General features: G+C 35.4%; 1 protein-coding gene across 1 annotated transcript; it reads right to left on the bottom strand.

The window, feature by feature from the left end:
- Positions 1-1,164: 1,164 nt before the first annotated feature.
- LOC143532772 (U-box domain-containing protein 35-like) lies at positions 1,165-8,585 on the bottom strand. Its single transcript, XM_077027724.1, has 10 exons — positions 8,391-8,585; positions 8,187-8,305; positions 7,192-7,313; positions 6,941-7,120; positions 4,404-4,465; positions 3,885-4,153; positions 3,694-3,801; positions 3,026-3,454; positions 1,529-2,281; positions 1,165-1,450 (listed from the first exon to the last, which is right to left on the bottom strand). The coding sequence occupies exons 1-10, from the start codon at positions 8,581-8,583 to the stop codon at positions 1,271-1,273; spliced, it is 2,415 nt and encodes an 804-aa protein (XP_076883839.1). The 5' UTR covers positions 8,584-8,585; the 3' UTR covers positions 1,165-1,270.
- Positions 8,586-24,481: the final 15,896 nt, after the last annotated feature.

Below are 24,481 nucleotides of genomic sequence, written 5' to 3'. Positions count from 1 at the left end.
AATAATTTGTCTGGTGAGATTCCAAATACACTGGGCTTTGTACCTTCAATGCAATTATTGAACATGAATGGGAACAAGATTTCAAGAAGATTCCCTTCTACTTGGAAGAAATAATCTTGTTGGAATCATTCCACCATCGATCAGAATAAAACTCCCTTTGTTGAAAGTTCTCAACCTTAGATCCAACAACTTTTACGGAAACATCCCACCCCAACTATGTTATCTTTCACGAGCTCAAATATTGGATCTAGCTAACAATAACATGTCCGGAAATATTCCAAGATGCTTCAACAACTTTAGTGTCCTTTCCGGGAGAGAAACTAACTTGGAGGCTCGGTTCTTATTCTTTTTAGGTGGTGCGTTATCTGTTGCAAGTGATTCATTGGTTATAAAGGGACAAGAGGACACCTATGAAACATTCCTAGGACTGGTAATGCTGTTGGACCTTTCGAGCAATAATTTTTCTCGGCAGATCCCTAGTGAGCTTACGACCCTTTATAAATTAAAATCATTGAATTTATCAAGAAATCAACTGACAGGAAAGATCCCTGATAAGATAGGAGACATGAAATCACTTGAGTCTTTTGATTTATCCGTAAACAATCTTTCTGATGATCTTCCTATGAGTTTGTCAATGTTGAATTTCTTAAGTAGTTTTAACGTGTCCTACAATAACTTGATAGGAAGAATTCTGGTAAGTACCCAGATTCAGAACTTAAATGAGTCTAGCTTCTTTGGAAACAAACTTTGTGGAGCTCCACTAGCCAGTGATTGTGCACCAGTTTATGAACTTGATTTAGGAGACCTAAGGAAAGACGATAGATCACATGGAGCAGATTGGGGGTTAATTATTAGCACAGTGCTTGGATTTATTGTTGGATTTTGGATCCTTGTGGCTTCGTTAATAATCAGTAAATCATGGAGGATTGCTTATTTCTGTCTCTTGAGTAAAATAGTCAAGGTATACGATTTAGGATGTAACACTTAAATATTGTTGCTATATGTTATGTTACATAAGCGATTACGAAAACACGTGGTAAAGTTGTAATAGGTTTCACAAATTTCTTTGAAATTTGATAATCATTGTATAAAATAAAATTACAAGCTTGCATTTGAGATGTGTTTTCAATCTTGGTCTTGATTGAGTTAATAAATTTCTTAACTAAAGAATCCTAGAGAAGACCATCTAACATATAGATAAATGAAACACATGTACATAAAACAATCTAAAAACCATCAGGTTGCATCCTAAAAGTCTCACTCAAAACAATTATGTTGTCGATTTCCACTCCATGATTGCGGAGAGAAGTGTGATATTAGGCGTTAAGCTCCTACTCGTCAACGGTAAATTAGTCATTGGGGAGCTATCACTCTCCTCAAACCATTGCTCTATTGCCTTGCGATCGTATGTGTAGCCATCAGCGGCAACACAAGGATCATCCATAACATCCTGAATCAAAACATCATTAGAATATCATAAAACTTATGTTATTTGAAAACACCGAAACAAAGAGTGACACAATCTTACGTTAAGTATTGGGCATATGAAGTGGTTAGGAGGGGCGGTTCGAGACACAAATGTCGATCTTGGAGCTTCATCCGCAAATGCTTTTAGTCGTTCCAATACGGAAAGAACCTGGTTTCTCAAATCAGGCCTGTCTTTTCTTCTAAGCTCGGCACAACTCAACCCCAAAACCGCTAACTCCTTGGTTTCCTCAACCGGCCATTCACCCGCATCTGGATCCAACATACCGGCTAAATCATCATTTTCAAAAGCGGTTTCCACTGCATGGGTCAACGCAATAGCTGGTCTTGCAGTCAACAGCTGCAGTATCACCATACCAAGAGCATAAACATCAGATTTTGTAGAAACTAATCCTGTCCGTTGATACTCTGGATCAATGTAACAAAGGGTTCCAGATGGACTCGTGTCTTTGTAAATCGTGGAAGTGGAAGAGAAGTCGGATTGAAGCATTGTTGAGAGACCAACGTCCCCGATTTTGCTGACGAGGTTTCTGTCAAGAAGTATGTTTGCAGGTTTTAGGTCTCGATGAATGATTGCTTTTGGTTTTGTGTTATGAAGGAAATTTAGAGCTGATGCTACTTCCCATATGATGCGGAACCGATCGAACCATGGGATCGGTGGTGTATTGTTTTTGCGAAATAATCGCTCGTCCAAGCTCCCGTTTTCCATGTACTCGTATACTAGACAACCATGATCCACACACGCACCAATCAAAATAAGCAGATGTGGATGCCGGATTCTGCTCAATACTTCAAGCTGCAAAAATAAAACTCAACTATTCAGAAATGATGCGGAAGTACGGAACAGATACAAGAGTTAGCAGAGTTTTGGGGCCAAATTCTATCAATTAGGGCCAGAGGTTTAAACGAGCCAAGTCACTCATGAGCTACTCGAGATTAGCTTGTTTAAACCTAAAAATAAGTTTGTTTAACAAACAAGCGCAAGCCCAAGCTTCACTTATGGAGCTTGAGGTGGTTGGCCAGCCTAAATGATTCCATTTAAAAAAATGTATATTATATATAAAATTATAACAAAATAACTAAAAACATATATATTGTGTTATATATAAAACTATAATTAGAATATTAAAAAAATAACTATAAACTAGTTAATAAATAAATAAATAATAAACGAGTCGAGCCTTAGCTTGAAAAACTACTCATGAGCCAAGCACGAGCCTAGACGAGCTCGGGCTGGGCCTAGCTCGTTTGCACCCATAGTTTTCCTTGTTTTTCAGCCTCTGAATTCTTACATTTACTAAAATGCGTAAATATCTGATTGACTTGATTAGCGCGTCTATATGATGTTTTTAATTTCAGTGTGGATTTTATGGTTTGCAATTTTGAAAACATAGTAATACATTACATGCCAAATGTAAAAAATTCCCAATAAAAGGTCAGTCATTTAATGTCTTAATCATTGAGTAGTTTATCAATTTTCTTGAGAGAATTCATGAAATTAAAAAAAAAATCAAGTTCTGCAAAAATTTGGAGTTCATACCTCTTGTTGAAACTGTTTGGTTCTATGAGCTTCTTGAGAATGAAGAACTTTAACCGCAGCAACCGTATGATGAAAGCTCGATTTATACACGGTTCCATTTCCCCCAGTTCCAATTTTAAGATCATCAGAAAACGAAGAACTAGCCGCCACAATTTCTTCCCACGTGAACTCGTGGTACCGCAATGAAGTTCCAGTTATGGCATCTTGAAACTTCTGCTTCTCTCGGGAATCATGTAAAACCGACTCTTCCGCGTCTTTTCTTAAAGCAGCTTCTCTTCTGAGACAGTCTTTTGCATATTCAGCCAGCCGTTTAGCAGCCTCGCGTTGCTTCCTTTCTTCTTCAGCTAATGTTTTTGCTTGCTGTTCTTTAAGTTTTAATTCTTTGAGTTTAGTTGATTCCTCTTGTTGCAGCTTTTCAACATCACTCAGCTGTGACACAAAGCAGCATGTTTTAGTTCAAGATTTACTAGACTTTGTTAAAGTCAAACGGGCTAGATTTCATTTTCAAAAACTGAAGCAGTTCCTAAATTATTTGGAGAATCTTGTGATAACCAAATGCACATTTTACTGAGAACTATAAAAGAACTAGAATTTGTGATAAATTCTGCAGATACTCAATCATGTCTAAGTATATGGTTTGACTTCAAGATTTGACTTATTATAATTACCTTTCTAGATGCGTCAAGTGTCTCACTTTGTGCAATTGCATACATCCCGTGAATGTGTCTGAGCTCAACTCTCAATTTTTCCAGCTCAAAGTTAATACCATTATTATCCTGCGTAGAACTCTTTTCAAGTCATAAAGATTAATACAAGACATGAAAACACATTTAAAAAGGCATAAAAGATAGAAAGAGACCTGAATTTCAGATGAAATTTCCGAAGGTACTTCTGTTATGGAATCTTGATCAGATGTCCAAGATTGGTTTTCACTCAAGAAGCTTCTGTTACTCGCATTAGAAACCGTTGCGTCATCTCCCTCATCAAGAAACTTATTTTCAGAACTTTCTAAAGAAGGTTTCTTTAGAAGGGTTCGGTTTATAGACGAAAGTGCTTCAAAACGTTGCATCGGTAGTGAATTTGAAAACGACTGAGAGTAAGAAGTAGCAGAACCTTGGTCTGTCCACTCTGTCACACATACAAATAACACTATAAAACAAATCTTGACTTTTGAGATCAAACGTATGAATTTTTGAAATCGAAAATGATATGGAGTTTCGCTTTTATTTAACACCATATATACTTTTTTTTCTGTTGGTTAGTTGGTAGTACTTATCGCGGTCTGTAATGGGTCCACAAATTTATGAATTCTTTTGAAGAATTCATATGGAATCTGGAAGTAAAAACTAGTCTCCTAAACTTGAAGTCAAAACGGTACCTGTTCGGTAGCTTGGTGCAAGACTTGAAGAATTGGTGGCATAACTTGAATCCCTGCTATTGCTATAACATACGAAAATACGAAAACCCTAAAATATTAAATATCTTATTAATGTGTCGAATATTTATGAATAGATAATAAGTAGAGCCGACCGAGTAAAGATGTCGACTAACGGAATGCGAAAAAATAATAAAATTTTGCATGTCGAACTGTAATTTCGATTATTATAAGAGTTAATACCTCGTAAGACCAAAAGACCGTTAAGTTAATTGAGCATTTTAAATGATTGTAGAGCTAAGTTAACTTTTGCTAAACTAAAAGGTCTAATGTACAAATTATCAAATAATTAAAAGTATAAGTTAAAGGGCTACTAGTGCCATCTCTTAAAAGTCAATTTGGAAACATGCATAATATACGTTTTCTTAAGCCGGAGGAAACGGAACTTCCATGTGTTTCCTTCCAACTTGTATAATCGTATTACTAATAAACCTAAATCAACAAACGAACGGCATCTTCATCTAATAACCCTAAATTGGTTTTACTCTCGGCCACCACCCGACTCACCGGAAATAATTCCATATTCATCGCCTGCTTCGACCATTCCCCAACAGCTTGTTGGAATCCACCACCACCACTTGCCGGCAACAGGAACACCACTCGCCATCACCGCCACTGCAACGGATTAAGTACCGCCACCGCTACGAATCTGCCACCATCGAAGGTAACAGCCTAATACGCGATTGATTTATGTTCTCTGTTTTGTTCCTACCGTTTTGAACGAAGTATCCAAAATATAAAGTTATTGGGTTAAAAGATGGAGCAAGGTTAATAATTTTTGGAAAACAGTTTTCATCCATGATCATTTGTTAATCCATTTGTTTTCAAATTGAATTATACATGTTTAAACCGCACTTCGCGAACCATACTGATTGTTTAAAATAATAATAATAATAATAATAATAATAATAAATAAATAAATAAATAAAAACATAAAATGTCGTGGGCTCTACTAGTATACACCATAATTTCACATATGGCCAATTGATTCCTTTTATTTTCTATAACAAACCTTACAAGGTTTTGGAAAAGCTGACAAGCACAGGTGATAATATAGTGCTTCATTTGTTTTTTTGTAAAAATATACAAACCGGGTATTAAATAAACAACTCTATAAATAACAATGATTGTTAAGGGAAAAAAAAATATGGTAACCTCCGAAGATAGAAAGAGAGGCAATCCCAGTTAAAGTTTATAACATAACTACCGGATTGACTAACTATAGTGAAAATGGATAAACATACAGTGAACATAACCAAATATTTAATTAATGCATGAATACTAAAATATGATCTAAGTTGCAATGAAATATTGTAGGATCACGTGCCAGTTAAGGAGTACTTATATTTATTGTGTTCTTGCTCATCAATTAAGGTACGGATTCTGTGGTATTTAAATTATAGCGTAAATATTGTTTTAATCGATCTCATAGTGTATGGGTTTTGTGGCCTTACACTGGTAGCGTCATATTATGTCCTTGTTTTCGTAATATATCGTTTCTTGAGTTGTTAGTCTTATCATAGTTTTTGATCCGTTTCATAGTATCGTGTCATTGTCATCCTTATTAAGTCGTTTCATTATATATTGCAAATTGTTATATTGCTATTGTTAAATTGATAACTGAAATGCATGCAATAGAATATATTTTATTGCGATCATTATTGCATGTTCCAAATAGACCATTGTACATTGACTTATTGTTATTGAGTTATCTTATATTGATATTGGTTATTGTTAGTGTCTTCTATTTGACCTCAATACCCGAGCATTTATTCACCTATGAGAACATAGGGCGTCAATCGAGGCACCTTTGACGTGATCTATCTGTGGCGGAGCGATTAGTCCACAACGTCTCTATATTATTGTGCGACGAGAGCACTTATTGATTTACTGATTACTGAGAGGCGTATGGATCGATCCTAGGTAAACTGTTACTGGAGTGAGATGGTTAGGTGTGTGTGCCCACATTCCTATCTCACTTAAATTATTGGTGCATTAGTCTGCAGCTAATGTGCATACTGTTACTGTTACTGGCTCACATGGGTATTTCCATAGATATATTGTTATTGTACTGACTCATAACTGATCGTTCAGCGTATTGTTACTGTTACCCGGCTCGCATACTTTATTGGTTTCTCTCTTGATCATTCATTGTATCGTATTGTTCTTCATCATCTATTGTTATGGTTATTGTTTTCTCCGTAACTGGGCAAATTTTGGCTCAGCCGTGTTTCTTTGTTTTGTGTTTCCTTTATTTGTTTTAGGTACTCAAGGGAACTGGGGAAATGTGTGATAAGAGAGTAAACGGAAAATGGCTAGACGTTGGAAAACAAGGGAACTTAATAAAAGATCTTTTGAGTGAAACAACTTTATTTTTTGTCGTTTTGTCGAGCATTTTAATTTGAATGTTTTGAACCGTTGTGCGATTATAAAATTAGGGTTAAGATTTTATTGAAAACGTTTTTAATGTCTATTATTACCGTATCGAGTGACACGTCAGCCCTAACCGGGCCGGGGTGTTACAATTGCTGTCATCTTTACTGGATCCAATGGTATCAGAATCAGCAGCCCTGAGTGAAGATAATATCCCTTTTGAAATAACATAAATCGTACAAAAGCCCGGAATGCTTTCAGAGATTCTTGATGACAGATTCTGCCCCCTAACACACCAAAAATAAAAACATCTATAAGCATATGAAGAAAACAAAATTGTCTAGAAAGAATGTGATACCTCGAGAATATGCTTTTAGATGAAGCTCCAATCACTAGTTTATTAATCTTGTTTTTCCCAATTTCTTGCTTGATTGCCTCTGCAACATCATCTGATTCAATTTGCACAATTTCCACCTCCACCTACACTCAAAAAAAAAAATCCTTAGATTGTTTACTAGAGATGACAGATTCATACTTGGAGCAACTGAACAAGAACAAACGGGCCAGAAATGATACAAACTTAAAGCAAGCATAACTTTCACTCTATTCGGAGTTAAAGGCCCACAATAATAACAGACAGAAACGTCTCAACAAGCCTGACTCTGTGACAAACCACCATAGGATTAGGCGGTTTAATCCAACCGTCATATTCAAATTTCATCATCTAGAACCTTGATTTTGGCACTGACAATTTTTCCCTAATTTTAGCAATCTTTATCTATTTTGTTTTTACCGTTAAGTTGCCAAACATGCCAAAAATATTTTCCCTATGAAACAAGTCATTTAATAATATACAAAATTTCCTCTAAAAGAGTTCATTTACTCAATTCAATAGATATTTGGAGCAACGAAACAAAAACATATGAGACCAGAAAAGGTACCAACTTAAACGAGCATAACATCCACTCTATCCTAAGTAAAAGGGCCCATAAGTAATAGACAAAAACGCCTCAACAAGCCAGACATTTTAACAAACCATCAAAGGCGGTTTGCCGCTTGCCTCTAACTGTTAAACCCAAATTCCATCACTTGGAGCCATCATTTTGGCATTCATAGTTTTTCCCCAATTTAGCAATTTTCATTTACTTCACTTTTTTACTATAAAAAAACACATAACACCAAACATGCCAAAAATAGATTTTCCCTATGAAACGATGATAAAAAATAGTTAAAAGCGTTTAATAATATTCCAATTTTGCTCTCAAAAAGTTACTTTATTAAATCATTTTTTAATGGCTCATAATATCAACAAAATAAAATTTAAAAAAAAAAAATTAAAAAAAGAGCTCAAACCTTTCTCCTAGCACACATGTTCTTGAAAGGAAGCAATTTCTCATATGCCTCACATTCAACTTCCTTCCTATAAGCCATCACAAAATCCTCTCTCACTTGAGAAACAGGAACCAAACCCACTGCAAGAACAACATTAAATTCCCACCCAACAATAAAACATGTTTTTATATCAAAACATTAACCAACCTTGAAAAGTCAACTCACTTGGTGTCGGGACTCTGGTGATTCTAGGACGAATGAAGAACAGCTTGACCAGAAGCATACCCTCTGGAACAAATTTATCCAATGCCCATTTGACAACATGTTTGGTTTTCTTACTTCCGTTTACGGCTAACGCCACCACCAAATATGAAGGTGTAGCTAATTTATTTAAACCTGTAATTGTTCCATCTTCCATGCTTGATCAATTTCTGCAAATAATAATAATAATAACCCAAAATGAATCAAGATCATAAAAGGATAATAAAATTCATAAGCAAAAGCAAAGACTTTAAAGACATATATACCAAATCATCTGAAACTGATTACTTTTTATTCTCTCTCTAGAATCTGCTTGATTTAAGGTTTCTCTCTCTAGAATGGATCCAACAAACTGAAACTAATTAGGTGTTCTGGTAGGCGTCAACAGAAAACTGATAAGACTTGTGGTGCTAAATAAATAACAACCGTGCCGTAATTACAAATAACATTGGTATTTATTTATATTTTTATTTTTTTCGTTACACATTTGGTTGTGTTATATTATTGTTCAACGTCAATGAAAAGATGATTAGAGAGAGTAATTTAATATCCGTAGCACATATTTTATTAAATTTGTTAATATTATTGTGAGTTTATTTGTACCAATTGACTTTTGAAGTTTCAAAGTCTACGTGTGTTATAAAATTCTAATATTCATTTTTCTTTGAAAAATGGTTGTTGCTTGTAAGTTGTTGCATTATATTTTGATTTTTAGAGTATATTTTTATTTCAAGAGCTCGAAAGGTAGCAAATCATTATATTTAAGGCTTAAAATGTGGAACGTACATTCTTTAAAGTATAAAATTTTTAACTAAACTTAATTCGTCTAAGAAAAATGTAAAGATTTTCAGTTTTAGTAAGGGCAAATACCATAAAAAACCAACATACTCTTTTTTTTTTCTTATAAAAATCTCCCAACAATTTTTTGCACGTAAAAGTCCTTGTACATGTTAAGTTTGAACACAATTATGAATATATTAAAGTAACTTTGAACTGGTCATCCAACTTGTTTTATGAAAACAACCCGGCTACAAAAAAATATATACGAGGTAAGGTAAAAAAGAACCTATAAGAACGAAGCCTAGGAGAAATAACTCAATAAGCACAACTCTTAATTGTCTGATCCGAAATTAAATATATTGAAATTTAATTATTCTTCATAAATAATTACTAGACAAGCAAATATTAAATCAAGATTTTAATTTTCAAAAGTTGTGGTGAATGGAAAATCAAAAGAAAAGAAAAGCTTGGTTGCTTAAAGATTATATCAAAATTGACAAACTCATACATAATGGAAATCCACGGTAAGTTCGATCAAAATCATACATCTATATAATCAGACTAAGATTATATAATCGAAAGTTTGGATAAAAAACCGAAAATATCATTTTCAAATTGTTTAATTTTTTTTTTCACAATTGCGTTCAAACTTAACATGTATAAGGACTTTTATATGCAAAAAATTGTTAAGGGGCTTTTATAAGAAAAAACAGAAAGTATGTTAGTTTTTTATGGTATTTGCCCTTTTAGTAATGCTAAAGAGACGATATTGTTGTGAACGAGTCGTCCGAATTTTTTTTCTTCCTATTCTGCCACTTGATAATTATGACTTCAACTATAAATGTTAAAATGGATTGAACGAAAATGTAACGGTTTTTAAAATTCAACAAACTTCTAGATATTCACGAGGAAACTGATAACTCTTTAATTAAACTTTTGTAATTACTTCCTTAGCTAATCATTTTCCAAGTTAAAATATTATTAACTTAAAAACTATTGTAGAACAAACATACCTATATCCGTGAAGAAACACTAAGTGACCCCGGCAGATTACGGATAATCTTAGGGTCAAGTAGATGTTTCCCACGAGGGTTAGATCCGGCAAAGATGGTTATTCTTCTGATGACCTGCAAAACAGACACCGTGAGCTCGTCACTGAGAAGGGGGGGTACCTCCTTGTGACCACCCTCCGGCGTGAGAATCAGACTAGATTGCTCTGAATATAAGTGTATATTAAGAGAAATAGCTAGAGCAGATATATGATGGTATAAGATATATGATATATGATAATAAGATAATGATACCGTTCCAAGGTGTTGGAGTATTTATAGCCGAAGGTAGGTTTCCAAGCAGGTACAGTCAGCTGTATAATATTCATTTTCTACCAACTGTGGGCTACGCACGTGCCGTGCTGGTGGTTGGTGGGTAGGCAGCGGCTGATAGTGACATGGCCGGCTGTGTACTATTCCTTTTCCACCAACTGCAGGCTATGTACGTGCCACGATGAGGGTTGGTGAGTAGGCAACGGCTGATAGTGACATTAAGTACAAGAGCGTGCTGCTCGTCGTACTGTTGTCAGTGAGCTGTCACCCTGTGATGGGCTGCTTTGGTCAGATCTTGTCTATTTTGTCCATACCTTGGCAGGTATAGTACAAAAGATCCTCCAGAAGCGTACGAACTGGCTCATTTGGGCGGGAGTATTCCCGCCTTGCTCATTCCTTCATCAGGTGACATTACTGAATTATTGAGAGTTAGTGCCTTGTGCGTGTAGCCTTACTATTAGTGCGGGTAGCCTCCGCTGATGGCTTGTATCCGCAGCTGCGGGAACAGGCGGGGTACTTCATCATTGTGAGGCTTTTCCTGCGGGAACAGCTGGCGTATGCGCGTAAGGTCTTCATCTCTGAGCATGGTGGGTCCTGCGGAAACAGTTGGTCTTTGCGCAGACGTCCCTCTTCAAGGTGAGTCTTGCGGGTCCAACTGGGCTCTGCTGGGACCTACCTCTTCAAGTCCCCCCAGTCCAATGTTCTTCTCATGAATTGTTAATAAGTGAGGTGAACTTTTGGACTTAAGCAAGGGGTTTTGAAAAGGGTTTTTAGTTTTAAGGTTCTCCGTGGGGATTCTTCCCGCGGGTTTCCTAATGTCACGTGCAGAAATTCCCGACTTTTCTGCTTGATCTTTGGGTATGATGCGGGTAGGTATGTAACCTCCTCGCAAGTCAGAAGCGTTGAGTTTCACTTGTGTAGATTCTCCACGAGGTTTTGGTAGTTTTAGACATACTGATCAATTATGTTAAACAACCAATTCCATCTTGGAGCTTCAAACAATCTAGTTCTCAACGTTCCCGCTTTGCGGGGATGTTATTTCCCTTTCCACAAGCATGGCCCAGAAGATCCTTCTTGGTTTTAATTCCCTGCAAGTGCTAAGTATGTGAAGGGTTTCGCCTTGACACTGTACCCGCACTCGTCTTATAGTTACTTGACTTCCAATGTATTCTTGGCTTCAATTCCCTGCAGGTGCTAAGTATGTGAAGGGTTTCGCCTTGACACTGTACCCGCACTTGTCTTACGGTTTCTTGGTTACCAAGGTATTCTTGGCTTCAATTCCCTGCAGGTGCTAAGTATGTGAAGGGTTTCGCCTTGACACTGTACCCGCACTTGTCTTACGGTTTCTTGGTTACCAAGGTAAGGGGGTATATTCCCTCTTATTTTTGAATCTTTGAATCTTTTTGAATCTTTTTGATTTGCTTTATAAACGTTATATGACTTGCTCATGCATATTATAGTTTAACTTGGCACTTGTTTTGCCTCATAAACAATATATGATTCGCTCATGCATACTTTAGTTTAACTTAGCAATTTTCCAAGTGTTTTGAATAAGTTAACCTTTCGACGCGCGGTTGTCAATAGGTTAATGTTCAGTTTCCTCTATCATGATTGTGTGGGTAGGACCGTCACTTTCATTTAGTGGGATGACCAAACTTCACCTATAACTGACCTGCGTGAAGGTTTTCCTCATGTTTTCCTTAGAAATTTTTGCCGTTTTGTGTTTATGCGGGTTTTGCCGCCGTCCACACGCAACGACTTACTTCCCCACTTATTTATGCGGTGAATACCGGCATATCAGTGTTTTGAATAAGTTAACCTTTCGACGCGCGGTTGTCAATAGGTTGACGTTCAGTTTCCTCTATCATGAATGTGCGGGTAGGACCGTCACTTTCATTTAGTGGGATGACCAATCTTTACCTATAACTGACCTGCGTGAAGGTTTTCCTCATCTTTTCCTTAGAAATTTTTGCCGTTTTTTGTGTTTATGCGGGTTTTGCCGCCTTCCACACGCAACGACTTACTTCCCCACTTATTTATGAGGTGAATACCGGCATATCAGTGTTTTGAATAAGTATAAAGGTAAGACTATCAACACAATGTGAAAGGAGAATCATTTCCATTAGAAGTGGCTCTAGGCCTTTTCTTTATAAGTTTGGAATTGATCTACATGTAACATTTGCGTAATTGAGCTCCATTCCATGTTCTTGGGATGGGGGTGCCATCGAGCCTTTCGAGCCGGCATGCGCCCTTTCCCAAAACTTCTTTGATAATGTATGGCCCTTCCCAGACCGGGGCCAGCTTTCCTGGGCGTTCTTGGTTCGAAGCCTCGTTGTTACGCAGTATGTAGTCTCCGACATTGAAGTTGCAGAGTTTTACCCGCGTGTTGTAGTACTTTTGCATTTGTCGCTTGTAGTTCTCTTCACGCGCTGCGGCTAAGTCTCTGCGTTCTTCGGTTAGCATAAGGTCTAACCGTCTTTCCGCATCATTGTCTTCTGGCTGAATCAAGACCCTTGGTGAGGGTAAACCAATTTCGACCGGGACCATGGCTTCAGTGCCATAAGTGAGGCTGAACGGGGTTTCTCCGGTACTGACCTTTTTCAGCGTTCTGTTTGCCCAAAGGACGTGTGGAACTTCGTCCACCCAGCCGGATCTGTGTTCTAATAGTCTTTTCTTTATGCCGTCGACGATGCTCTTATTTGCTCTTTCCACCTCACCATTACCCTGCGGGTGCGCCACTGAGGTAAAGGTGTGGGTGATTTGAAGTTCTTCCAGCCACTTTTGTAGCTTCTTGTCAGCAAAGTTGGTGCCGTTATCGCTCACCAAATTCTGTGGAAGTCCAAAACGACAAATAATAAATTCCCAAATAAATTTTTTGATATGTTTTGCGGTTGTTTGGGCTAAGGGTTTTGCTTCTATCCACTTGGTGAAGTAGTCGATGGCTACCACTAGAAACTGAACGTTCCCTGCTGCTGTGGGAAATGGGTCTGTCACATCGATGGCCCACTTTTGTAATTACTTCCTTAGCTAATCATTTTCCAAGTTAAAATATTATTAACTTAAAAACTATTGTAGAACAAACATACCTATATCCGTCATGCAAGAAGTGATTACAAACCTCCACCGTTGTAATGATAAAGATAAGATTAATAGCCTAACCTTACACAAATCTTACATCGATTGTCTACATAAGAGATTTTTAGTTCAAACACTAATAACAAAAAGTGTCTTTAGGAGCAATTTGACTTTTCCATTTGAAGAGGTGAGACTCAAACCCACACCATAAAAGTAAAATCAAATTTTCTTTTTCACTTTGAAGTGATGTCCTCCTCCAAAACCGCTATTGTGTTAAAAGTAGTTACTAATTTAATAACTAAATAAATGTTAATCTAGATACCAAGTAATAAATTCTAAACTCTTAACTTAACTAAAATTACTCACCGGCAAGTGAACCGGTCGACTCTAGTGCAGCTAAGTAAGTCCGGATATCGAACCCACGATACTCTTTAAATTACGTAAATTAGCTAATTAGACTCAACTTCAGACACGACTTATTTGTTTATAATTGTTTAAGGGGGGATTTTTAATGAAAACTAATTTTAAACTAATTAAGAAAAACAAGTAAAATAAACAAAAGACAATTAAGTAGATTTGAAATCAGATGATGAAAAACCATCTAGGCTAAAATCCCAAAAGTTTCAGTTGTCAATTAACTGGAAAAATATTTAGTTATGGAACTAGGATCCTAAAATAGACACTTAAAAGAAAACCCGAACATGACCGTTGACCATTCTCAAGAAGACACCTATGAGTTTCTAATAAGTTTAATGCACAACAGTTTTATATATTAAGTTTTCTTACGGTCACCTAATTAATTATGACTTAGTTCCTTTATAATGAAATCCTATCTTACAGCGCGGAAATCAAATGCAGTCTAATATATTCAATTGACTCGATAGAGAAAGTTAATCAATCAAACCTAGACGGACTCCTTACAAAGAATTAAATCTAGCAATCCTGATTAACAAAGACCTATCAATAACCTAGCACCTTACAACTATTTAGGTTAGCAGCACACTTAGATTTATTTAATTAAATAATATTATTCCTAAGATCTTATTCGAAATCAATCATAAAATAGTCAAAAACACAAAGTAAATGACCTAATAGCAACCTATCATATGACAAACAATAATCAAGGCAACTATGGAATAATAAAACTCAACAAACAATCTTAAGTATCCATATGCAACAACTCAATATAATTAAACCTTTTACTAGTTTATAAAACCATAACGATAAATAAATCACAAGTCAAAATCAAACATCAACAAAGGTTTATCATAAGCCAAGGCAGTCTATAAAGTTTAGCCTAGCACCATAAAATCAAACAAAACAATGATAAAGGAAATCATGGTGAAAAATAGTAAAAACGAAATATTAAAGGCGATAAAACTCGTGGTCTTCGTTCTTGATTGATTGGCATGTCACTGAATGATTCCAAGCCTTCAAAAACTCCTCACTTTAGCCCCAAATTTTCTCCAAGTCGGCTATAGTTCGTAGGATATGTTTAAGGTTAAGTTTAGGAGTCTTTATATAGATATTTTAAGTCCAAAAACCCTAAATTCGTAGAACATTCTAATAAAAAGTGGCCTATAGCGCCGTGCGGCGGGAATATGCCCCTTTGGCTGCGCAACACTCCGGAAAAAATAGGGGGCCGGTCTGACCGGTCCGGTTCAATTCTGATGCCGTCCGATTCGTTTCTTGATCCTCCGGTTCTCAAGTGTGGCTCATTTTAGCTCGTTTTTTGCTCTCTTTAACCACAAACAAGCCTGGGACCTACATTATTCAAATATGTTAGTAATATACAAATTCTAATAAAAACCGAACAAAAACAAAATAAAATATTATATAAAATATACAAAGAAATTATATATATATTTAGCATTTTATCAGCTATTTTATAAAGAAATTATAAAATATTATATATATATCCATCAATCCTTCAAAACCTTTTCGGGTGCCCTCTTCATAGAAATTTATCACTGAAGGAACCAAAGCGCGTCAATTCCAATTCGTCCTATTCGTCCACATATTCCACCTTCAATATCCCCTAATGGCACAGATTTTCCGAGCGGGACGAAGAACAGAAAATCATGGACAGTAATCATCTGAAATTGTGGAGATGAAAGCCCATGGTTTCTAGAAGTTCAATGGAGAATGTGATGACTTTTAGTGATTTGATGTTGCGAGGCGATAAATGTAAGTTCGCACAAACGTATATGATGTTCCAACTATTTAATACCCAATAATCATTGATCAACTGTTCTAGGTTCAAGGTAGTACGACTTAAATACCTAATTGCAACATCCTATAACTCCGGCGATGATGGCTAGGGTTTTTGCCGGATTCCTCCAATTTTTTGTGATTTTGATGAGTTTAGGAGTGGATTGCATGATTTTTAGGAATGGTGCGGTTATGAGCAGTTTGAAACCGCTTCAAAGGTTTATAAAAACCTCTCATGACAGGCCATTTTGTATTAGTAATAATTAATGTTTTGCCTCTTAAATCACCAATGCATTTTGGGCTTAGTTAACTATGGTGAAAATGAAAACTCCACAGTTAAGCATCCTTAGATGGGAGTATTATCAGAATGTGTAATCTCCTAGAAAAATTTTCATTGGAGCAACAAAAAAAAAATCAGTAAGTTCTTGGATGGGCATCTGATTACCATGTCATACCGATCATACAAAAACCCAATTAACCTACAGATAATGTAAGTCACGTATTGAATCAAGAGGAGCATTTGGTCAACGCTATATGTTTGTTCGATTATTTAAACTATGTACAAAACAATTATAAAGAAACAATTATAAAGTTTTGTCGAGTACTGATCACATTAGTAGGTTTTGTTTGGAAGAAATTACTTTAACAAGTTTAACAATTAATATGAACATTGGCGGATCCAGCATACAAACGGGTGGTTCCCCGGAACCACCCGAGTTTCGAAATAATAGTGTACGGATATATAGAAGACGCGTAGGAACCACCTTATAAATTAAGAGGGAACCACCTAAAAAAAATTCCTGGATCCGCCACTGAATATGAAGCAAATCACACCCAAGGTTCAAGCATGCAATCATTCAGCCCTTTCACATTAATAAATAGTTATTAATTGAAAAATATGGTCTGTATGAATTCCTAGTCGTATGCATCAACGTTTATAAAATAGGTAACTGGTAACAAGAGTTTCCTTCACAGTATAACTCAATTAAGGATAATTGTATGCTTTATTAAACTAAGAACAATCAACAAACCCTATTCAAACAAGTATTACTGCAATTGTCAAACTAAACAACCATATTGAAGTAAACCTACACCATAGTTTGCTCAGCAATACTAAGCATCAAGAAGTATAGATTATCAAGTAACAATGAATTAAGTTCGATAATAACCAGAAAGAAACTGAAATCATTCAATACTCTACACCCAGGAATGACTCGGGATGAACTAGTTGCTCATGGTTGTGGTTAGATTTTCAAGAAATGGTTGGAAGAGATTCGTTGGCTCCCGGAGTTGCCCTCGTTCGTCTCCACAGGCAGCTGGAATGAATGATTCTTTTTCTGATTCATCTTTACGGCTTTTTAACTGAAAATCTTACTTTTTTTTTTCGAGTTTTGTGGTGCTTAAGGTTCGCAAGCCAAATCCCCTGCGGTCCTCGACGTGTTTTCTCTAATTCTTTCTGACTTAGCCTTGCTTGAGGACAGCAAGCTAGTTTCCACGAGGTCTGCGACTTGTATTTTTAATTCTTTTTTAAAGTTGGTTGCGCCCCACCTCTAGGGGTGTTAAATTAACTAAAGGGAAAATTCTTAAAATGTCATTTCAGTAGAAAGAGGTTCCGATTATGCCCCTCAAATCCGAATTTTCATCTTTGTCCCTATACTATCCTATCGACGACCTTGTGTTTGATAATCGAGCCGACAAGTTACTTATCCATTCTGATCACGCCATGTGGCCGAAACACGTCATCTCCGGCATGTTTCGAAACAAATCATGTCATCCCTGGCATGTTTTGAAACAAATTCCGTCGTCCTCGGCATGTTTCGAAATAAATCTCGTCATCCCCGGATTTGTTTCAAGATATGCCGGAGACGACGGGATTTGTTTCGAAACACGATGGGGACGATGTGTTTCGGTCACATGGCGTGATATGATTGGCTCGAAAACGCGTTGGCTCGAATTTCAAACACGACGCCATCAAATGATTTGTGCTAAACAAAGTTGGAAACAAAAAAATGAAATCCTCATTAAAGAGAGGAATATTTCAGGAATTTTCCCATTTAAAAGAAAAAGGTGCCTAAGGTTGGTGTTCTTGTTTTTAAAAAAAATTCGTTTTCTAAGCGTGGGGGGCTGTTTGACGTTTGGAAATGATAAGGTTATCTCAAGGAAGGGGGACCAAGGTTGTAATGATACTGAAATATGTTTTGACTAAACCGAATATTTTGGTCTAAGTAAAATTTCGCATTTCGGCCGCCACTTGTACACTTCGTCTTCGTCGAAAGTCCTGTTTATTTTTCATCACTGCTAATTTTTTATTAAAAAAACTATTTTAACAAACATAGTAACAGTATTGTTAACAAATGTTTATTTGATCCTTTATGATGTATAATGTATACACCACCACTCCTTTTTCTAAATTAAGCTCAATACGAACTAATATTACCTAATAAGCGTAATGGGTCTAACACTTTCTAGCATATCAATCTACAACACTTTTAAGGCTTTAACAATTTATTTTCAACATTTAACATGTTTTATACTAAAAGTAGAGAACATGCCATAAATATTACGGTTATGACTTTATAAAGAAAGAAATAGAAATAAGAACAAAACAAGAAGTTTCATCATTTTGTTAAAGTGGGAAATAGTAAAAAAAAAAAAAAACCCACCTTTGACACCAAGTTAAATAATATTATACTCTAAAACCTTCAACAAAAGCTCGGTTTTAACATGCATGATATTATGTTTAGTTTCATAATAAAGCCCAATTTTAGGAAAACAATTGGCTTTACTATGGAACAAAATTATTATCATGCATGTTAAAATGAGTTTTTGTTGAAGAGCACTGAGTTGTTTAATTTGGTGCCAGAGGATTATATTAGGAAAACAACCAAGCTTTATTATGGAGCAAAACATAATATCAACTGGTAACTAAAGATTTGGATTCTCGTACGATGGTGGTAACTAAAGTTGCGAAATTGTATCTTAGTGGGTGGAGCGCCTTTTGTCTATGGGTGATCATAACATGTATTTTATGTGAAAAGGTCGGAAGAGTTGTTGGAAAGTCTTTTTGGTTTATAACTTTCATAGATAACAAAAGCCTTACTTAAACCTATATGATAACAAAACTAAAGCCTTATTTAAGCTATGTATTGTGGGCGCCGTCCATATCACATGGACATGATGGGCCGCCACTATACCAATGAGGCAATTTATATGGGCCGTCATATGGCTAGTTAACCCACAACATTTAAATTAACGAGTGGTTAGTTATTCTAGGTGGTAGTGCGTGACGCGATAACTAGCTTTTGTTAATTGTCTCACAACACAAAGCCTTAAAGAAAAAAGAAAATAAAACACGGCTCTCAAAATATGCAAATTGTGGAGGATAACTGTTTTTGGAGAGGGATAGAAATGAATCAAAACATGACAAAAAATTACAAATCCATCACCCGTTGCATTGTTGCAGCATGAAGTTGTAAGTTTTAACACTACTTTTGTGCCACATATGAAAATAGTGTACGAGAATTCTGGATTTTTAACGTCTAGATCAGTTAGAAATTCAGAATTCAAGACATTTAATTCATTATTACATATTATTTTCTTTTTCTTTTAAACCGACTAACTTACAAATATTCTAAACCTACTTTTAAATTATAGAGTTCGAGCTAACTACTTTTATATTATTTGATACGCCGTACCATGATTTGACATGACCATTAGACAAGACATTTTGTGAGGCATTGCTCGTCGCCACAACAGAGATATTAGTGACTAAGCAATACCAAAAACATGTCTATTATCCCATCTAATATTTTAAAACCAATCTTGTTACAAAACATACCTCTACTGGCAGTCGGATTTACCAGCCGCTCTCAAGAAGCAGATGATTTCATAATATGTTTAAAATTTTTGAAATTACATAAAATTTTCATAACTAAAAGTAAAAGTTGCGTAAATTAATTATCATTTAATTCAAACATATAGTGTGGCCGGCTTTTAATTGCAAAGTTTATAAATTGAAATAAAGTGATGATGATGATATCTTCGTCAACTATAAACGTTTTAGTTTATTATTGTCGGTCCCAAACCCGAGTAAAGAATGAGTGTTTGTATTAAAAAAGAGTTTGTAAAAAAGCCCTCAATTTAATAGTTAGCTTGAAGCCTCTAAAAACTTTGGACCACCACTGTTCACAATCGTACATACAAAAACCCGGGTATAATTTGATTAATCACATCTCTCAGTCAAGTGACAAGTCAAGTCAAAATACAACGAAATCACATTTAACAAAGTTCTTATGATATTCGCTTTCATGTATTTACGTACGCTAGCTTGCACACAACCTGGCCAAAGATTGGTGCCTAGGATTCAAGTGGACAGGTGTGGACCTTGGCCATTTAATACCATATCAATGCACGCACATGCAATGTACTCTAAATCATTTTAACTACTACTATAGCCCATGCATTGAGGAAGGTTGTTTTTTAAAATCGAAATGTGGATAAAAATTATCACTTTGCTACGATGTTTGAAAATCACGATAAAATGACACATTGTAAAAGTATACCTTAAAAAATAATAAAACTAACCCTGAAAAAAAAAAGGAAATTTAATAAAACAAAAAAAGGAGATGTTAAACTTGGCAAAAAAAGAAAAGGTTTGCCTAAAACATTTATATATTTTAATATAAAATATACAATTCAAATTTTGTCAAAAAAAAATATTTTGATACAGAAAATTAATTTTTTTAACGATGTTGGTCATTCAATATGTTTAGCTAACAAAGATTTAAACGTGGGACCCCCTTTGAATATTATTAAGATGCTTTATCACCTAGGCCATTTGTGATGATTATATAAGACAATAAAAAAATTGTCCCGGTTCCATTCTCAATACTCAAGTAAGAAAATGTATTTATTTAGAGCATCTGTAGTTGCATATATTTTGTGACGTTTTGGGGCCATAATGCCTGGGAACACCGCTCCCTAGGCATTACGGTGAGGAACGTTATATATATAATGTTGTAATGACTCATATTTTGAGGGTTTTGTGAGAAGGGGGGAGGGGAGACGTTTTGGAGGCATTTTCTCACTATTCCTACTTTTTGCAAAATGCCCAAAAGCTAACTAGGCGTCACATGACGCAAAATGCCCGGGTATGCCTCCTTTTGACTACGCATGGTCTTCTAAATGTAGTTTAGCACATATGGTAAGTCACATCATGTATTATGCCTAAGATTCTGAAAATGTACATACCAAGCACATATAAAATAATTGTATTTATCTATAAATGTAGTTTACTAAACATGGTAAGGCACTTGGACACATCATGTATTATTAGTAAGATCATGAAAATATACTTTAGCATCAAATTGACTTGTTATTGTTATGATCTATTATGCTTTTATGTAACCAAAATTAACTCACTAACAAATGACAAAGTCAATTAAGTCAGGTTAATGTTTTCTGAGTACTTAAAAACAATTAATTTGGCCACTTGGACATTATCCACCTAGTTCTTGTGATGTATTTCTTATCAAATGAGCTCATCCATTCATCATCATACTCCCCGAGTCCCCTCTCACCACCCAGTCTCCTATCTTACAACCACATTCGCCACTAAATACCAACAGTATGCTTGTCTTCCACCACTTCCTGTCCTAACACATGAAGAAAGAACCATTCGAGCATCTCATCACAGATTGTTTCAATCCCTAACATGTTGTTTCGAGCTCAAACATGTTGTTTTCTATCTGTGTGATTGAATTTGAGTGTTATTATTATTATATGTGCTTGAATTGGTTATTATGTTAATGCAGTTAGTTAATTTGCTAATTCAGTTATTTGTTGATTTTTTATTATTGATTATTGGATTTGAAATTATGGTTTAATACTTTTGGGTTTACTTTGACCCATGATGATTAGTTTGAAATTAAAAGCTATGAGGAATAAGATGCGGATGCGTTCAAAAATAATTAGCGATAGATATGAGTCTATGACGAATGAGATGCATGTGCCAGCTTTTACAAATTGACGAAATTTGGACATAATACAATATTTGGCTAAATTGTTGGTATAAGGATGAGTGACCCAATGTGAATGACATTGTTTCCAAATTTCTCTCTCTCTGTTTTTTTTAAACCATTTTTTGAATTAATATAACATGATTGTGATGAATAAGGTGTGACCTAGGGTGAGCAAATAGTACCAGGTACCAATAGCGTACTGAATCGAGTATCGACTTTTTAAGGGTTCTGGATCGATACTGTACCGGAATTTTCGGCATGTTACTCATTTTTAGGATTTTCGGTAGGGGTACCAAACACTTCCTTAATGTGACCTAATATGTCCTAATTGATCGTATTTGGTACTCTCTCATCCAATTCATGCCAAGGGAGTAGAACCTTTGCCAATCATGGTTATACACACCCATTTTAAATATTTTCTTTCCATTATCCAAATTATCACCTTATTTAATTATATTTTAAGTTTTTTTTTAATTTACAGGGAAAGAACGTTAATTTCCTTTTTATTTTTGAACATAAAAACCCATTTTCTAAGAGGCTATCCATAAAATTTTGAACTAGCAATCGTTTGAATTGATTATTGAATGGTTTTTACGACTGACCCGAAATTCTGATGTCGACTTGATATATATACGAGCAACAAAGAACATGCTAAAGGTGGAAATCTTTTACTCTTTTGGAGTCCACAAATGCAGATAAAATAGCTAAAACCATAGCTACAAAAACAAGCCATGTTGATGTTGTGAAATAAAAGAGTAATGATTTGATCCAAACACAACTTGAGATTTGAATTTTCACTGTGGCCGGCCCAACAAACTTGTACGTGGGCCCACGGGCAGAAGAAGTGCAACTAGACACGGGTTGGGTTATATCAAAGCATGCCAAATTTTAATGGATCAAATAATCAAATACATGCATACCCACTGGATAATAAGATTTGCCATACAAATAAAATACTAATTCCTAATAACTACAACTTTTAAAAATCGGTGAACTTACAAATTTAGAAATGTTTTACTCCTCTACTCAGTTTGACTGAAATTTAGGAGGTAAAGTTAGGGGTATTTCATCAAAAAGCCTTAGGTCTAGCGTTATCAAGGTATATTGATAACAATCTTTTCAATTGATGTGGTTTTAGACTCCATAGTTATATAAAATGTGTAATTTAAAAATAGGAATAAGGAGTGTTGAGTTGTTTTTATAGAAAAAACAACAAAAAAACAGTTAATGGTAGTCGATTAATAAATAGGACGAAAGAAGACAAATTCATACTAAACCAAATTGAGTCTAATTTTTGACTTTTTTAGGTGAATCAAAGACAAAGCAAACTCGATTTTCAAATTAAACCATGAATTGATGATCCAAGTTTGATTAATATGTATATAAAAGTAGTTTATGCAGAACACTATACACTGAACACGAAAAACAAGATAAAAAAATTGTAAAAATAAAAAAAAATATATAAACAAACACTTTGATTATTCGATTATGTATATAGCATACACATGTTAATAATGGTACAAAGTAAACATATGTTAGCAAAACTTTTACACTTCACGTTTGATCACAAAACTTTCATCATAACGAATTAAAACGGACCGAGCTACTGCCACATCGCCACCCGTAGCTTTCAAACATATAATGCACTTAACGCACTCCACCAAACCACCACAACGCACGGATACAAATACTTATTATTATTATGGTTAGGTTCAAATAAGAGGTTTGATTTTCCTAAGAAGGCTAGGAAGGAGGATATTTTTGTCTTAACACTTTTATATCAAAACTCACTTACATTAATTTAAAAAATCCACTTATATACTTACATCTTCACTCATCTCCTACATCCACCACCACTCCACCGCCCACCGCCACCACCTCGCCAGAAAAGTCCGAAAAAACACAATGGAAAACACTATGAAAAACACAATGTAAAAAACACAATGAAAAAAAACACTATGAAAAAAAAAACACGATGATAAAAACACAATTGTATGACACAATGTAGAAAACACAATGGAAAAACACAACGAAAAAAAAACACCATAAAAAATACTATTGTATAACACAATTTTGTAAAACACAATTTGGTAAAACACAATCTATAAAAACCCACTAATATTTTTTTATTTTTATATTACAATATGGTACTCATATTAAAGATAAAAAGACACTCGTTATTATGATGAATTTGTTTTTGAATAAAACGTAGTAAAAAAAAAGTTATGGACGTTTTAAAATAATGGGGGGAATTTGGCATGTGCCTTACATGTGGAGATAGAAAGTCAACAAATGTGTTATTTCTTTTATACCCTTCCCCTTATGTTCACACTTGATTTCCCCATAAACTAATCTCAACCATCCATGTTCAAAATCAATAACCAAGATTACTTCTTATCCTTCCGACAAAAACTATACTTCCTATTATAAACCTAACCCTTATTATTATTATTAATTAATTAATTAACTAATTTCATCTACTTGTAAAAAACAGGGGTTTTTTCACCCTACGTGTGCCTTACGAACGAGACACAAGCCCAGATTCCAGTTGTTGGTCCGAATCATCACCGTCCACACTCACCGCCGATCTTGATTTCACGTCACCGGACCTCCGTCCAACACCCACCAGACACCACAACCACACACA

Source organism: Bidens hawaiensis, unplaced genomic scaffold (assembly GCF_021521415.1).
Source record: "Bidens hawaiensis isolate Kalapana, Puna unplaced genomic scaffold, B.hawaiensis_p1.1 tig00009543_1, whole genome shotgun sequence".
Taxonomy (NCBI): Eukaryota; Viridiplantae; Streptophyta; class Magnoliopsida; order Asterales; family Asteraceae; genus Bidens; species Bidens hawaiensis.
The sequence above is the reverse complement of the archived record's forward strand: the minus strand, read 5'-3'. Positions and strand labels throughout refer to the sequence as shown.

What these genes read in the sequence shown, in the direction of transcription:
- LOC143532772 (XM_077027724.1), bottom strand. Translation starts at nt 8,583, where the DNA reads ATGGAAGATGGAACAATTACAGGTTTAAATAAATTAGCTACACCTTCA. An exon ending in CACCAGAGTCCCGACACCAA is followed by an intron (nt 8,306 to 8,390) that starts GTGAGTTGACTT and finishes TTGTTCTTGCAG; the next exon opens with TGGGTTTGGTTCCTGTTTCT. An exon ending in TCTAAAAGCATATTCTCGAG is followed by an intron (nt 7,121 to 7,191) that starts GTATCACATTCT and finishes TTGGTGTGTTAG; the next exon opens with GGGGCAGAATCTGTCATCAA.